This window comes from Pseudochaenichthys georgianus, chromosome 16 (genome assembly GCF_902827115.2).
Source record: "Pseudochaenichthys georgianus chromosome 16, fPseGeo1.2, whole genome shotgun sequence".
In the NCBI taxonomy this organism is placed as follows: Eukaryota; Metazoa; Chordata; class Actinopteri; order Perciformes; family Channichthyidae; genus Pseudochaenichthys; species Pseudochaenichthys georgianus.
Window position 1 is genome coordinate 29,096,077 of NC_047518.2, and position 17,211 is coordinate 29,113,287.

At 50.0% G+C, this 17,211-nt stretch overlaps 1 protein-coding gene across 3 annotated transcripts; it reads right to left on the bottom strand.

Annotated features, from left to right (window-relative positions):
• On the bottom strand, nt 1-16,849 carry LOC117460933 (uncharacterized). Of its 3 annotated transcripts, none has more exons than XM_071205895.1 (11): nt 13,997-16,849; nt 13,300-13,431; nt 13,056-13,195; nt 12,653-12,743; nt 12,260-12,425; nt 12,067-12,175; nt 11,462-11,540; nt 11,215-11,356; nt 10,983-11,109; nt 10,449-10,619; nt 1-1,131 (listed from the first exon to the last, which is right to left on the bottom strand). In XM_071205895.1, the coding sequence occupies exons 1-11, from the start codon at nt 14,048-14,050 to the stop codon at nt 1,119-1,121; spliced, it is 1,224 nt and encodes a 407-aa protein (XP_071061996.1). In that variant the 5' UTR covers nt 14,051-16,849; the 3' UTR covers nt 1-1,118. The 3 variants fall into 3 exon arrangements, with proteins under 3 accessions (XP_071061996.1, XP_071061995.1, XP_033958455.2); XM_071205894.1 differs by lacking the exon at nt 1-1,131 and having other exon boundaries at nt 10,179-10,619; nt 13,997-14,107; nt 16,744-16,849; XM_034102564.2 differs by lacking the exon at nt 1-1,131 and having other exon boundaries at nt 10,179-10,619.
• Between the last annotated feature and the right edge of the window lie 362 nt (nt 16,850-17,211).

The following is a 17,211-nucleotide window of genomic DNA, read 5'->3' on the forward strand; positions in this document are numbered from 1 at the left end:
TTTGGATTGAGTTTGTATTTTAATCATGCAAGTTTTGGTACAACATGTGTATGGAAATATTTGGAAACTTTCACAAGTTCAGTCTTACATTTATTTAAGTCAGACATTTTATAGTTTTCTCTTGTTCTTCTTTTTTGTCTATTTTGAAATGTATTGGTACATAACATGCTTTGTGGTCAGGGTACATTTTCTAACTGTTACAGATACCGTCAGTGCATTAAATACAATGAAATCCCTTTTGTACAGCAATTTTATTCATGCTCTTCTACATAATACTATAGCTGGGAATAAAATGAAATGCCTTTAGAACACCAACTCCTCATTATCCGTCAGAGATACAAACTTACAGATAGGCACAAGCATATAATAGTGGTACAAAAATACATTTAAAAGAATGAAATGATTATAAAAATATGGTTGATATTTTGGTAATTTAGAGATTCATATAAAATACTGTTTTAAAGCCAAATACTTTCCAAATCAAATGTTCTCAAATGTGTCCAGGAGACCTATTGTCCTATCTAGTTTCTCAAGTTAATTTCGGCAGTTGTAAATGATAACCAGAAGAACGGATAATAAGCAGAGCCATGTCAGTTTGAAGCTGGGAGCATCACCAGTCCGTGGGTCCTGGCAGCCTTTGGCGTTGTTACTTGGTTTTAAATCTCCAGGGTTTCCTTCAAAGTGGACCGGCAGGCACTGATTGCTCAGCTCATTACAGGCCAGGATCAGATGTTTGGTTTCCTCTATGACGCTCCTGATGCCGCACGTTCCCGGTTCGCTCCTCACGGTGACAAAGCTGAAACTCTGCCGGCTGATGCACATGTTCTCCTTGTACGTGGCTCCCCCCTTGGATGTGCACACAGCCATCACCCTGTCCAGGTCGCTCGGGTGCAGGAAGGACTGTGTGGGTCTGGAACAGTCGCCGTTATTCTTGATGAAATTCATCCATTGGTTCTGGTCCAGAGTAGTAGGAGTACCAGAGGGAATGTGGCGCTTCTTGAAGTTGTTGAAGGCGTAGTTCCCTTTGGAGAGCTGGCAGGGAGCATCGTTTATGGCAAAGGCTTGATGAACCAGCAGGAGACAGACGGAGAGAAGGGGGAAAACCCTGAGGGCAGCCATTACCCAGCAGTCCTAGAGGGAAACAAATACTACAAAGTCAAAACTGTAAGAAAAACTGCTTTTCACCTCGAACACCCCTAAGTAATCCTTTACCTCTTACTGTTTCTGTTCTACTACATAAGTGATAGGACACGTAGTAAAGTAAACAATGTGTGTACAGCAGCTGTCTGGGAGTTTTCAAACATCAAAGCAGGATAGGATATAGACAACAGCTGCTGGATGATCACTTCCCTACCTTGTTTTGGCAGCAGTGGATGTGTCTGTTAGCAGTGATTTTGAAGCTCCTGATATAAGACCTTTCTTCTGTTGTTCAGTTTCGATTCCTCATTTCTCTTCCTGTCTGATAGGGAGGAGCTGAGGTTACGTACTGTAACCCAGCTTCTATGAGTATAGGCGCAGCCCTCTAAGGCTATCGCTATTGGGTAATCCTACTGCACGTGTGCAGCACTGACAGACTTAATCCACGCCCACCTATGACGTGGGCCCCACCTCCGGCCTCACTTCCGTATAAATAGGAAGATGGCCCGTCCAACTGCTCCCACACAAACAGCTTTTCTTCAGCCATTCGCGGAGCCAGTGGGGCCCGAACCTTAGAGGGCTGCGCCTATACTCATAGAAGCTGGGTTACAGTACGTAACCTCAGTTCTATTTCGTATGAGGCTTCGCCCTCTAAGGCTATCGCTATTGGGTTAAGGGCGAAGCAGGATGTAGTCCACGCCCCACTGGTCCGTCCGTAACCAGAAGCACAAAAACCCATCTACTCAATTAATAACCCATGCGAAAAAGAAAGGAGCATCACAGTCCCTGGAAATATAGCATTATTCCAAATGAATATTCTCTTTAAGGGAATGAAGGTGAATACCCGTCGTTTAAAAAAAAGTAGAGTATAAACAGATCCCACTTGTTAAACCTATAAAAGAGGGGCAAAAGGGGCAGCTCTCTGAATGCCGATAGGCAGGAGAGAGGGCACGCCGTTTAGTCCCTGACATTACTCAATCTGACAGAACAGCAGTACTGAATGTGTAAGAGAGGAATGGGAGACATCCCTCAAATAAAAACGAATAAAAGAACAGGGGGAAGACCAAGATGCAGCATTGCAAATGTCTCCCACTGTCATTCCTCCATGCAACGTCATAGAGGTTGAAATTCCTCTGGTGCTGTGCGCTTTGATGTTTTCTGGGGGATCCACCCCAGAGTAGACATGCACCTGTGACACAGCCTCACACAACCAGTGTGACAGCCGCTGTGCAGATAGAGGCTGCCCTATTGAGTGCTCTCTGTAATGCACAAACAGGCGCTGAGACTTGCGCAACGTGGCTGTGCGTGCAATATAACATGACAGCGCACGTACGGGACAGAGGAGATGAGATGTGGCTTCTTCCTCTGATGTGTGAGGAGGAGGGAAGAAACCATCCAAAGTGATCCCTCTCGATTTAAAAGAGCTTGTGATCACCTTTGGCATAAAAGCCGGTTTAAGGCGCAAAACAGCTGAACTGCCATCTCCTTGGATCTGGAGACATGACGGAGCCACAGAGAGAGCAGACATATCACTCACCCTTTAGCTGATGTGAGAGCCAGGAGCAGAGCTACTTTGGCTGACAAGTGTGAGAGAGATTTTCTTTTCAGCAATGTTGATGGAAGGAATGGAGGCTGGAGTCCGCTTTATATCAAACACCTGAGTTTATTGAGAGCCACGGCCGGGAGCATTGGCAGGGTTCTCACACGACTTCATCATGTGATTCCCCAGCCAACACTGAAGATTACACAGAAACACAGCGCAAATCTACACAGATAATCAAGGAGGAGCCTCTATTTCGCGCGTCTTCTGATCGATAATCACAAGAACCTGGATTCAGAGACAAAGACAGTCTGTTAAAGTCCTCTGGCAGTTAGTCACAGTCCCCCAACAGGAAAGCGGAACCTTTAACCCTTTAACCTTTAACCCCCTGCTCTAAGTTATGGCAGACCTATGTGAAACACAAAATGCTTTTTGGTACAAACACACAACAAAATATTTCCCTCACAACAAGAACTTCAGGGGAACCTGATCTAAAGGTTCAATGGAACTTTACTCAGTGCGCGTAATACTAAGCCAAAAACCCATTGAGGCGCTAAAGCGTGTGACACATGTCTGAGTCTCTGTGCTCCCCGTAGAAAACGTTTTGTCAGAGGGTGACTAAACACCGTGCTGACACCAAACCTACGTGGCAAGATGGAATGGCAGCAGCATATGTTTTTACCGTGCTATAAGCCAATTCCTGTCCAGCAACAGCTGGAGGAACGCCAGCACGAGGCAGGGGGGCCAACGGGGTCCAGGCTTCTCCCTACACACCCCACGGAATGCTGTCCATTTGGCTGTGTGGGATGTGTGTTCAGCAGCTGCGCTGATCGAACACCTCCCTGGCGATTTATGTAGGCCGCCGCTGCTTTGTTGTCTGTTTGAATCAATGTTGATTGTACAGCCACGGGACGAAGTGCTGGAGCACTTTCCATACGGAGAGTAATTCCAGCACGTTATATGGAGAGACATGTGACCCGGCCACTGTCCCCCCACTGCCTGCGACATGCACGTTCCTCAGCCTGCGAGAGATGCGTCTGTGAACACTGCGGTGTGTGACGTCACTCTGCTCAGGGGCACCCCCACTGACAGGACGTGGAGATTTTTCCAGTAGGTCAAATCCAAAACCACGGAAGGAGGAATGTACACCATGCGTCTCCTCTGACGCACGGGGTCGATGCACAGGCGAATAAACCACCTGGAGTCTCCTCACTATGAAGGAGACCCAGGGGGATCACCATGTGACCAGCTGATATGTCTAACAGCTGCATCACAGAGAGGGCCGTCACCGCCCCGCGGGGTGTGACGCGCCGGAGGAGAGCTGTCACTTTCTCTCCTCTCCGCTGTGAGAGTCGCGCTCTCATGCGGGCTGAGTTCAATTCCACTCCCAGTTAAAAAGATAACCTGGGAGGGACGAGGACAGCTCTTCTTCCAGTTGATAATGAAACCCAGGTTTGACAGATGAGATACGAGCTGTATCGTCTGTAAGCCGCTTCCTCCCTTCCTGGAGCGAGCCAGCCACAGCCGGTCGTCCAGGTAAAATAACACTCATCCCCATTCTGAGTAGCTGCTCCCACCGGCTCCACCCACTTTGAAAAAGTGCCGTGGAGCCAGGAATGAGAAACACAGGAAATTCTGTGTTTCGGGATGATGGTTACGTGGAGGACTGCATCCTTCAGGACTATGGATGTGCACCTCCCTGGTGAACACTCCAGCACCTGTTTGATCGTCAGCATGGGAAAAGGCCATTCCCTTGTTGGACACTGACAGATCGAGGATGGGTCTCATTCCCCCCGCCCCGTCTCCTTCGGGACCAGAAAATACCGGGAGTAAAAACCCTGATTTTCTTCCCCATGAGGAACCCTGGAAAAAAGCTTCCTTTTAACCAGAGTTCCTGCCGCTCTGCACGGAGCGCGCGACACTGTTCCCGGGATGACAGGACTTCCTGTATCCCGTAGAACTGCGGGGGGGAGAGGCGAACTGCAGAGACTACTCTCTGCCCATCCGCCTGCTCATCCATCTGTCCATCAGACACACGCGCCGCCACCCTGAGTACCATCCAGTACTCTGATAGCGCCAGGTGTACATTCTCTGGATGTGCTGTGGTTGGTGGCAAACCACGCCAGAGACCTCCACACGCTGCATTTCACACAGGCTCTCATTATGTCGCCGTTTAGGAGAAGACTCGTAAACTGCGCATTCACGCTCAACATCACTAAGGGATGAGCGGAGGTGTGTGCAGTGCTGTCCACCCGAGGTGTAATAATGGCCCTCCGTGGGCTTATTACGACCGTGGGTAGGAGGTGTCTGAGACAGAGGAAAAATCCGTGCTGCCTAAACCCAAAAAGTTTAAAGGTAGACGGATTGAATAGTAAGCCCTGCTGTTTTATTAACCGATAAGTTAAAAAACCCAGCCGGCTTAGGCAGCGAGCCATGCTGCCAAGTAACCAATAGGCTATTGGCAGCCGGCTTAACCGGGGAGCCTTGCTGCATATTATATTCCATCTGTCCATTGAACACACGCGCCGCCACTCAGCGCGCCAACCTGCTCTGGATGTGCTGTGGTTGTCATGGTGACGAGCCACGCCAGAGCCCTCCAGACGCTGCACCTCACACAGGCTCTCATTATGTCCACTGTAACACATTTTCCTGTCAAACAGTAAAGCGCCGGCAGTCTCTTCACAGACGCCTGCACTTCACTGCCATACCACAGTACTCATACTGTGAAATGATTTTACAGCCTCTCTCATTAACAGTAAAATACCAGCAGCAGTCGCCAGCAATACACTGAAAGTATACAGTATTCATACTGTTGAACAATTTCAGTTATTACTGTACACAATTTAATAATTCACAGAAACATTCTGGTTATAGGGGGCTGCCAGTAGATTAGTGCCGAAAATCAGCTGAAAAATAACAGTAATTGCTTACAGTGTTAAACTGGACACCGAGGTGCGTTCACGCTCAACACCCCTAAGGGATGAGCGGAGCTGTGTGCAGTGCTGTCCTCACTGTAATAATGGCACTCGTGGGCTCATTACCGTGTGTAGGAGGTAGGTTTGGGACAGAGGAGAAAAACTGAGCTGCCTAAAAACCAATAGGTTTTAAAGACAGCCTATTTATGCAGCGAGCCATGCTGCCCATAGCCGACAGGTTAGGGGCAGCCGGCTTACCCGGTGGGCCTTGCTGCTTATTATTATTCATCTGTCCATCGAACACACACGTCGCCATTCTGAGTAATATTCTGAGAGCGCGCGACATGCTCTGGATGTGCTGTGGTTGTCATGGTGACGAGCCACGTCAGAGCCCTCGCCGCCGTTGCCCGTGAAGCAACCCAAGAGGGGCCCGGACCGAAAAGCTGCGAGGGGCCCTCCACACGCTGCATCTCACACCGGCTCTCATCCTGTCTCTGTTTAGGAGAAGGCTCGTAAACTGGACATTGAGGCGCGTTCACGCTCAAACCCGCTGAGGGAATGAGCGGAGGTGTGTGCAGTGCTATTCACACAGTGCGTAATAACAGCCCTGGGCTCATTACGACCGTGTGTAGTAGGCACATCTGGGACAGAGGAAAAAAAACGTGCTGCCTATAGCCGACAGGTTAGGAGCATCAGGTTTAAACGTCAAGCCTTGCTGTCTAATAACCGCCTAGTTAAATACAGCTGGCTTGCGCCACGAGCCCTGCTGCCTGCTGACTGACAGGTTACAGCCGGCTCTTGCACCTCCACACGCTGTATTGCACAGCGGCTCTCATCATGTCGCCGTTTAGGAGAAGGCTCGTAAACCGGACATTGAGGCGCGTTCACGCTCAAACCCGCTTGAGGAATGAAAGGTGTGTGGAGGCCTATCTGTGACATAGGAAACAAGTCCGTGCCGTCTAATCAACCGCCAGGTTTTAAAGACAGCCGGTTTGTGCCGCGAGCCCTGTTGCCTAATAACCGACAGGCTATGAGGCAACCGCTTATGTCATCCGGAGGAGATCTCCTTAGGCGGCTGCCTTTCCGATGATCTCCGGGAGTTCCTGGAGAATACCACCTATACGGCCGAACCCACAGGCTCGGCTGCCGGGCTGACACCGGGCCCCGCCCGGCGGCCGAACCCACAGGCTCGGCTGCCGGGCTGACACCGGGCCCCGCCCGGCGGCCGAACCCACAGGCTCGGCTGCCGGGCTGACACCGGGCCCCGCCCGGCGGCCGAACCCACAGGCTCGGCTGCCGGGCCGACACCGGGCCCCGCCCGGCGGCCGAACCCACAGGCTCGGCTGCCGGGCTGACACCGGGCCCCGCCCGGCGGCCGAACCCACAGGCTCGGCTGCCGGGCTGACACCGGGCCCCGCCCGGCGGCCGAACCCACAGGCTCGGCTGCCGGGCTGACACCGGGCCCCGCCCGGCGGCCGAACCCACAGGCTCGGCTGCCGGGCTGACACCGGGCCCCGCCCGGCGGCCGAACCCACAGGCTCGGCTGCCGGGCTGACACCGGGCCCCGCCCGGCGGCCGAACCCACAGGCTCGGCTGCCGGGCTGACACCGGGCCCCGCCCGGCGGCCGAACCCACAGGCTCGGCTGCCGGGCTGACACCGGGCCCCGCCCGGCGGCCGAACCCACAGGCTCGGCTGCCGGGCTGACACCGGGCCCCGCCCGGCGGCCGAACCCACAGGCTCGGCTGCCGGGCTGACACCGGGCCCCGCCCGGCGGCCGAACCCACAGGCTCGGCTGCCGGGCTGACACCGGGCCCCGCCCGGCGGCCGAACCCACAGGCTCGGCTGCCGGGCTGACACCGGGCCCCGCCCGGCGGCCGAACCCACAGGCTCGGCTGCCGGGCTGACACTGGGCCCCGCCCGGCGGCCGAACCCACAGGCTCGGCTGCCGGGCTGACACCGGGCCCCGCCCGGCGGCCGAACCCACAGGCTCGGCTGCCGGGCTGACACCGGGCCCCGCCCGGCGGCCGAACCCACAGGCTCGGCTGCCGGGCTGACACCGGGCCCCGCCCGGCGGCCGAACCCACAGGCTCGGCTGCCGGGCTGACACCGGGCCCCGCCCGGCGGCCGAACCCACAGGCTCGGCTGCCGGGCTGACACCGGGCCCCGCCCGGCGGCCGAACCCACAGGCTCGGCTGCCGGGCTGACACCGGGCCCCGCCCGGCGGCCGAACCACAGGCTCGGCTGCCGGGCTGACACCGGGCCCCGCCCGGCGGCCGAACCCACAGGCTCGGCTGCCGGGCTGACACCGGGCCCCGCCCGGCTGCCGAACCCACAGGCTCGGCCGCCCGGCTGACACCGCGCCCCGCCCGGCGGCCGACCCCACCGGCCCGGCCGCCGGGCTGACACCGGGCCCCGCCCGGCGGCCGAACCCACAGGCTCGGCTGCCGGGCTGACACCGGGCCCCGCCCGGCGGCCGAACCCACAGGCTCGGCCGCCGGGCTGACACCGGGCCCCGCCCGGCGGCCGAACCCACAGGCTCGGCTGCCGGGCTGACACCGGGCCCCGCCCGGCGGCCGAACCCACAGGCTCGGCTGCCGGGCTGACACCGGGCCCCGCCCGGCGGCCGAACCCACAGGCTCGGCTGCCGGGCTGACACCGGGCCCCGCCCGGCGGCCGAACCCACAGGCTCGGCTGCCGGGCTGACACCGGGCCCCGCCCGGCGGCCGAACCCACAGGCTCAGCTGCCGGGCTGACACCGGGCCCCGCCCGGCGGCCAAACCCACAGGCTCGGCTGCCGGGCTGACACCGGGCCCCGCCCGGCGGCCGAACCCACAGGCTCGGCTGCCGGGCTGACACCGGGCCCCGCCCGGCGGCCGAACCCACAGGCTCGGCTGCCGGGCTGACACCGGGCCCCGCCCGGCGGCCGAACCCACAGGCTCGGCTGCCGGGCTGACACCGGGCCCCGCCCGGCGGCCGAACCCACAGGCTCGGCTGCCGGGCTGACACCGGGCCCCGCCCGGCGGCCGAACCCACAGGCTCGGCTGCCGGGCTGACACCGGGCCCCGCCCGGCGGCCGAACCCACAGGCTCGGCTGCCGGGCTGACACCGGGCCCCGCCCGGCGGCCGAACCCACAGGCTCGGCTGCCGGGCTGACACCGGGCCCCGCCCGGCATCCGAACCCACAGGCTCGGCTGCCGGGCTGACACCGGGCCCCGCCCGGCGGCCGAACCCACAGGCTCGGCTGCCGGGCTGACACCGGGCCCCGCCCGGCGGCCGAACCCACAGGCTCGGCTGCCGAGCTGACACCGGGCCCCGCCCGACAGGCGAACCTACAGGCTGGGCTGCACGGCTGAAACCAGGCCTCGCGCGGCCTCCGCACCCACAGGCGCGGCTGCCGGGCTGACACCGGGCCCCGCCCGGCGGCCGAACCCACAGGCTCGGCTGCCGGGCTGACACCGGGCCCCGCCCTGTCTCCCCCGTCCGGAGGAGAGGGAGGATGGGGCCGGGGGAACCACATAGTGATCCGTGAAGGGAGGGGAAGGAGTCGCCTGACTGCTGCCCGCCACTCGGATCCAATAATCAAGGGCTTGGCCAATCATCCCTGCACACTAAAAAATGCTGGGTTAAAATCAACCCCATTTGGGTCGTTTTTTAACCCAACGCCAGGATCAATATTGGACCAACCCAGCAGTAGTTAATTTGACCCAACGAAATGGGTTGTGTATTTTAACCCAGCAGATGGGTTATACATTTAATCCAAATGCTGGGTTAAATTAATTACAGCCCTGGGTTAATTCTACCATAGATTGGGTTAAATATTACACCCAAATGCTGGGTCATAATAGCTGCGATGGGTTAATTCTACAAGTTATTATCGTCATGTTTTTAATGCAATACCCATGTCTCTTAAACATTTAAATTACAAACCCTTTTAAAATACATCCTATATTTGGTCATGCAAATAATATAATATGCAATAAACGCTTTTAAACAATGTTGGAATCTTAGAAAAATATTCATTTTATTGTTATAACAATTGACAGTTCAATAAAGTGCAAAAGATTCAGTTCACAATAAAGGGCAAAAGATTCAGTTCACAATAAAGGGCAAAACTTTCTTTAAACAAAACTTAACATTTATGCATGTACAGTACAGCCTGTAAACACAGGCTGTGTTCTGTGTGTTGTTTACAGGCTGTACTGTACATAACACACATTAGAATAAACACATCATAACAGCATCCAGATCTACAAGCTCATAGCACTTTGTGCCACGCTATGAGCTTGTAGATCTGCCCTTTCTAAATCTCAAAATCTTTGCTTCTGGTTTGAGAACCACTAATAGCAACATACGTTTTTTCAGAAATTACTGGTTCATATACTGGCCATGTAAACGTTACAAAGAAAATCCTCCAACATGATCACAAAAATGTACTGCTCCTTTAGGTGATCCGAACGACAGGAAACTAAGATGTGCAAATAAACATTTTAACAATTTATGCTTCCACCATTTAGCTCTTTTAACTCAGCACACAACTTGCTCATAAAATACTTTGAGCATTAGGTAGTATTTTGAACATCACACACACACTTCAAAAATCCTGCAATATTTGATTTAACCAGATAGAACCCTATTCTGAGCCAAGCAGAAGAAGAGAGAGAATAGAACAGGAGGACCAGCAGAAGAAAAGAAAAGGATCAAGACCACAAGTCTACTTGCAAGCAAGTATTGCTGCACGCAAGGACGTAGCAGGTTTTGACTCCTCTCCTCCCTTGATTTCGTACACTGCATTTTGGAAGAATTTCCATACAGCTTCACACTGCTTTGTGTAGTCGATGTCAAAGATATAGAATACCTTGAAACAGACATCGACTGCCTGAAGCAATGTGTTTTGTTCCAACGCCTCCCCATCAAGAATAACGAACGCCTGAGAGGTGTGCCAAATATCGTTTCCCAGGGACAGGACATATGGGTAAGGTCTTGACACCTTCGCCTCATGGAGGTACTCCACCAAGTTTGTTCCAACCTGAGAAAGAAATAAAGAACAAAAGACAAGATAAATTAAACAAAGTAAAAGATTGTGCAAAAGCAAAGAGTAAGCAAGATTTGGCAGTGGCTGATAAAATGCATATTCAGAAACAATGTTCTGAATTATTCTTGAGCCAAGGAATAACAGGCAGTCAGGCACATTCTTAACCACTTAAACTGGACCTGGTTGGCTCTGTACTTTAGACCACTGTTTTCCATCTTCACCAAATCTCTTCGCCAAAAATAGCCGATCTAGCTGCCATTTTTGGATAATGTCCCAGCCACCCCCCCAAGAATATGGATGCTGGGTTCAAGTGATTAAAAGAATAACATTTCCCTTTAGATATGCAGAGGGACTTACAGGCTTATGATCGATGAAGGCCAACTTAGACCCTCGATAGTGTACCGGAACACTTTTCGGCCAACCCTGTAGACAGTTGGTGGAAGCAGTGTTGGTAACTGGCTCAGAGCAAGTTCCCCCAAACAATCTGTAGGAAGACAATTTTATAGGTATCAATATGTGGCATGGCAATCTGTGAATTGGTCATTTAGTAGCAAAATAAAGTCTACTGTACAATATAACAATGTATTACCGGGTGTTAATCCATCAAGCGACGAGATAAGTTTCCCTTCCCGTCTCGCCAGGTGCAGGATCTTGTCTTTAAACAAAGGGAGCCAGGTTTCGAAGAGCTTAGGCGCAGCCTCTCTATGTAGGATCTGAAAGTCCTGTGCAATCTAAATGAAAAAGAAAATTCAATGTGGCAGCTGACATACTGATAAAAGATTGTTATAAACAATGCATCCACATCATATGTAAACATATACTCCTTCCTAACTTACCATGCCTGGAGTGAATAGATGTGGGAACTCTTGGCGGATCCCCTGAATGTCCCACCCGTTTTCCCTTAAAGACTTGGCCCTGTTTGATAGTTTGCAGAAAGTACAGCAGTACAAGAATGTTAAAAGGATAACACAAAAAGCCCCGAGGGCAGTTGCAGACAGGTGCTCTTGTATGGCAGTTTTGGAGGGTAAGGAGTTGCACTTTCTTGATGGCTGGTGGTAGGGTGTTCCACATTTTGGTAGCATAATAGTAAAATGCATTCATCCCCATGTTTGTGTCGATTATGGGGGGGGGGGGGGGGGGAGAGTAATGGAGCTCCCACTGGTGTTGTGCCCTTTTATTTTTGACAGGTACATGGCACTGGTCCCTTGAAAACCAGGCCCATTGCAAGTTGCTGTACTCTGTCCTCCCCTGAGCCATCCCACTATAGCATCATAATGAGCAGGGGTTAGGTCATAGGTGTCTAGTAGTAGTTTGTTTTGAGAAGTCTGTAGTTCAGATTTGAATGACTTGAGGTGCAACAGTACCATGATGAGGTGCATGCATAGGCAAAATGACATTGAATGAGTGCTGCAGCTAGTGTCCTCAGTGCATTCCTACTGACCTGTACACTGCTGTATCCTGCATGTATTGCTCCACCTGGTTGAGGGGCTGCGAATTGTGTTTCAGCCATTCTTTACACTGTATGGCTCTTTCTTCCGATATGGTACATTCTATAAAAGTACACATAAGGATATTAACAATCTCAAATTATGTGTCTGTATTACTTAAACAAATTATTCAGTTCCAACGATTACCTGGTATGAATGTCCTACGAGTGCCAGCTTCACTACTTTGTGGTGGTGTCTGCTGCGTGCTCCGTGACCTGGCCGGTTTTCTCATCCTCTTTCTGACGTTCCGAAGCCTCTCTTCGAGGAATCCAGTGGCTGGGCGGTGGTTCCGTCCTGGGGTGAACCAGTATCCCTGTCAAGAAATGAAAGTCTTTGGTGAATAGAGATGAGGCACATTTTGATAGCGTGGCGACAACATGTGGCTGAGCCATCTAGAACAGGGTTTGTCTGTATGTCTGTCTGACAACACCGGGCATCAAACAGCACAGAAGTCCAGTACTCTGGTGCTGGGAGATGAGTTATATTGTGTTCAACTGACTGTTTTAGCATCAATTCCTCAATAAAATGTTAATTACTTACGAAGCCACTGCTTGTGTCCGACTCGTCCTTCAAGGAGGGAAACCCATGAATCAAAGCTGCAGCCAAGGCCTTTTTTGTCTCACTGGTAGGACTGCAAACACAGAAAAACTAAATTACCAGCAGTCAAATTAGATCTTAAGTATTTCTAAAACATGTGTTGCACCCCAGTATAATGGCTGTAGCATATTCTGCAGCTAATAGGCATCCTAATAAATTAAAAACACTACTGAACGTGTGTTTTGGTACATGTGTTGTGCATGTTTATGTTGGTGGTCTAGGTAAATGTGAGACTTGAAAGTAGTGTCCCGTCTTATCTTTTCCCCTGAAAGAAGATTCATATACCTTTTTCAAACCAACATAACATTCAGCAAAAACAAGAAAAAACCCCACTATTTTTAATTACCTCTCTCCAAACTTCTCCATGAGGTGAGATACCAAAATACGGACAAGGCACTTTCTTTGCGAAGGGATGATCACATCCTCATCAAGGCTCCCCAGGATCAGCTTGCCTTCAGTTGAGCCTGTGAGAATCTGGCGGATATCCTGAGAAAATTGCAAGAAGGGACAACATCACAGATATCGTTTATTACTCTTTAGTGTTGATTAAAGAAAAAAGTGAAACCCAAGTCTTAAAAAGTGGAGCTTACAAATTGTGGAATTATATGTAGTGTTTGAGGTATCATCGCTGGTACGACAGGTGCCGTTTGGTCCTCCATGGAGGGTGGAGTTGTGGCAGTTGGTTGGACATCAGGACTTGTAGGTGGCACAGCAGGTTCAATCTAAACAGAACCCAGGTTAATGTAACAAACAGTGACAGCCACCTAGAATTGCCGGATGAGCATCAGTAATGTAAATCAGTGTACCACACCAGCAGACTGCACACAGTATGCATTGTGTGAAAGATATGCACCACGCCAAAGTTTTGATAAATTCAGAGACCTGTGTAAAGTATGGTTTATATTGACCCCTAAGAGACACAAAACCACTCAGAAACCCTTCACCCGAGTGAATGAAAAATGCGACAAGTTTGGACCATGCAGATCTACGGCAAATTGAAAAAGATATAAAACAAACATGTAACTTCTTAACTGACAGTGACTACCCGTCGCCGTCGGGTGGAAACCGTGTATGTCCAAAATTGTTCCGTTTATAATTTTTAACATTTTAAAATTGTGAAATAGCCAATCGACAAGCTCTTGACGTTGGGAGCTTGTAGATCTATTTGTACAACACTATGACGAATTAGTACATTTAGAAATATAAAAAACATAGTTTAAATATGGAGACACAAGGTTTCTGCCCAACAGCAACGATATGTAGACAGATTAAACAAAAAATACTTACTGTACAATTTATCACATCCATCCCAGTATTTACAGAAACATCCCAGTACTCCATCGCATGATCATCCCTGTAGTCCAAAGGCACCTTTTAAGCAGCATTTATAGCTAACCACTAAACAAATATGGCAGGAAAAAATGGACTTGTCGAGTCAAAATGCTATTTACAAAGTGTCATACTACTGTACTGGTGGCAGTAAACTGATTTTCTAAAAAAGTCTATAGCGCAGTGAAATGTATAAACTGTCATCAGTCTCGCTGAATGACTTCACTGCATGTAGGGGATGGTGATCAAGCAGCTCTCTCACATCAACAGCTGCCAAAACTTGAGTGGGAATCACACTGTATGCAAAGAAATGCCTATCAAACCATTGTGTTTCCCACTTCTGTACAACAAGTTTTATTGTTGGTGTGTGTGATGTTTGGTCTAGTACTAAAATGGACTTTATGAGACCAAATTGGGGCTCTCCATCTGGGTCATAAGACAGGAATACAGTCATGCCTGCTCGATATGCAGTTCCCTTAAAGGTAACCGAAGCTGGTTCATACAATTCACTGAAAAGGGGAATGCCTGTTAGACCACTTTCGATGTCTTTAACTCCCTCAATGTTGGCCAGAAAGGTAGTGTGCCCTGGACCAACTTCTGTATTGTGGCTCAACACAGTTCCACACAGCAAATTATAGCACTGCGCTATCTGATGGCGAAAGGCCATGGTTTTGCAAATGTTTCGGAAATTGCATGTTACATGGCTAACCCGTTGTGTTTCGCTTCGAATCTCATAGCCCAAAACTGAGTCAAGGGTCCGAGCGTTTGAATGGCTCTTGGGTAATGGAGCATGAAGTGGTGTTTTGGCAGCAAATAGTGAAGAGGATAGAGCTCCAGGAAGAGAGAGTGATGCTCTTCAAGGATTTTAGCTAAGTACAGTGTTGCTTCAACAGTAAGAGAAGGAGAGAAGATGAACTCCATACATAACAGTAACAGTAGGAGAAGTTTCCATTCCTTGCAATGCATGGGGACCAGGTCACCTATCATTGTCGGCAGCAACCTAAGTAGGCACCACATTTGAGCTGCTGATTGATGCATGGCGCCTTTAACCTTTTTTAGATCATCCTTACTAATTACAGAAGGTTTGTTACCCTTATCACAAAAGCCGTAGTCAAAGCTTGTGATTCTGTAGTTTAGTTTGTCAAGTGTTAGATGTTTCTGCTCAATCAGCGAAGTTAACACAAGCTTGACTTCATATGGCCCTACGCCTTCCAGTATATCATGCATGATGTCAGGTGCTATGTTGTCGGTTACATGATAGAAAGACAAGTCATTCAAGACACTGTCTCTATTCAGGCCTGTCTGGGAGCGGTCGGCTGTACGCAAATCTGCCTCATGACTATTGACATCACGCAATAGTGCAGGATCTGCCAGCGTCTGAGACCTCCGGGCATCCTTATGTATTCTGCAAAACCGACACATATAATTTCCAGAGAAGCTTTCAATATAGCCAAGCATGGCATTCACGCCCAAATTGTCTCCCACTACCTGGACCACTGTAAACCTTACAACACCTTGAAAGTTGGGGGTATCAACAGTGATGCCATCCCTCTCAAGACACCTGATCTCTTCCACAATAGGGCGCAGCACTGCATCAAGGCCATAGGTCTTAGCGTCATCGGATTTGTACACTGCTAAAAGGAAGTGTGACTGCAAACTTGATAGCAGGTCTGGTGGCAAGCTCTTTAGGGTGAAATATATAAATCCTAACTTGTGAACCCCAGTCTTAGACCCAAGCGGATTGACTGTCTCACAATCATCTTGGTAAATCATAAGTGGGATCGAAACCTCTTTTAATAACAGTGGATGCGTTTTACAAAACTGCCCATCAAATAAATCTTGAAGAGCATCACTCTCTCTCTGCTGCCATTCTTGCATGGCCTGTAAAACCCCAGGAATTTCAAGTAGCTTGGTTAGAAGGCGCTGCAGCGGAATACGCTGATATGAATCATGAACTGAGACTTGTCGCACAGTGGCAGAGGCTCTTTGCTGAACAAAGCATGCCCCCCCAGTGAAAGTCTCCTCAACTGGCTGAATGAAGTTTCCTGATTTAGCAAAATACTGCATCTGTTTATAATCTGTATCAAGTCCTTTGAAAGGCTCGGCTAATTCCAAGAACTCCAGCCCAAGCTCTTCTACCTCTGGGCTTTGATCAAGACCAAAATGACGAAATAAAGACATAGTCTTTGATTCTAGTTTGCCCACAATATCACCAATTAAACTAGAGGTGTGTTGAACCATAAAGTTTAAGTTAGAGAATGTCAAAGAAGGTTTAGACCTCAGATGAGCTAAAAAAAGGGCTACCCGGTTGGTCATGTCATCTTGCCCTAGTTCATCCCATTCATCCTCAACTCCCTGTACAGGCTCATTTTCAGCAAGCTGTATGTCAACAGGCTGGGCCTTCAAGGGGATCATCACTTTGGTTTTCATGCTCCTTTAATAGGTGTCTTCTATAAGACCTTATAAAAGAAAATGTTCTACCACAACCAGTTTCACTACATTGGAAATATGTTGATGAATGGTTTACATGATGTACTGCACGTAAATGTTGAAAGAGAGTCTTGGCATCCCCTGGAATTTGCCTTTTGCATTTAAAGCAAATATATGCCATCTGCTCACAAATTTGAACAAATCCTCAGAATTAATATGCGTGTGTGGGGGAGGGGTGTAGCCTCTCACATCTGCAGTGATCTAACTATACTTACAAGTCCTCTAAATTTTTTGAGGAACTTAAGCCTGGGGCCAGCTTTTGGAATCAATTGGCTGATGGTCCCCTCGTCTAAAAGAAGAAAACTCTCCTCGTCAATTCCCTCGTCTGAAAGACAAAAAAACAAAATACAAGGACATATTTAAACCATGGAGAACAGCAAAAAATAAGAGGCTAATTACATGGAAGCTATTGGAATAAAAATGCATTTTCAGTAACATAAAATACAATGCAGTCAATGCCATTTCAAATAATTCCTTTACCTAGCTATACAGACGATCTGCTTGCTGTGAACGTAAACAAAAACATGTTCTTACCTTTAAATCTATCAATAAGGTCTGTCAACTGCCACTGTGTCAATGTGTCACACACAAAATCGTCCATTGATCTGAGACAAAAAACACATAAAGAGCTTAATTAAAACAAAACATAAAATGTACATTTGCTTGACTTCAACCTCACTGCT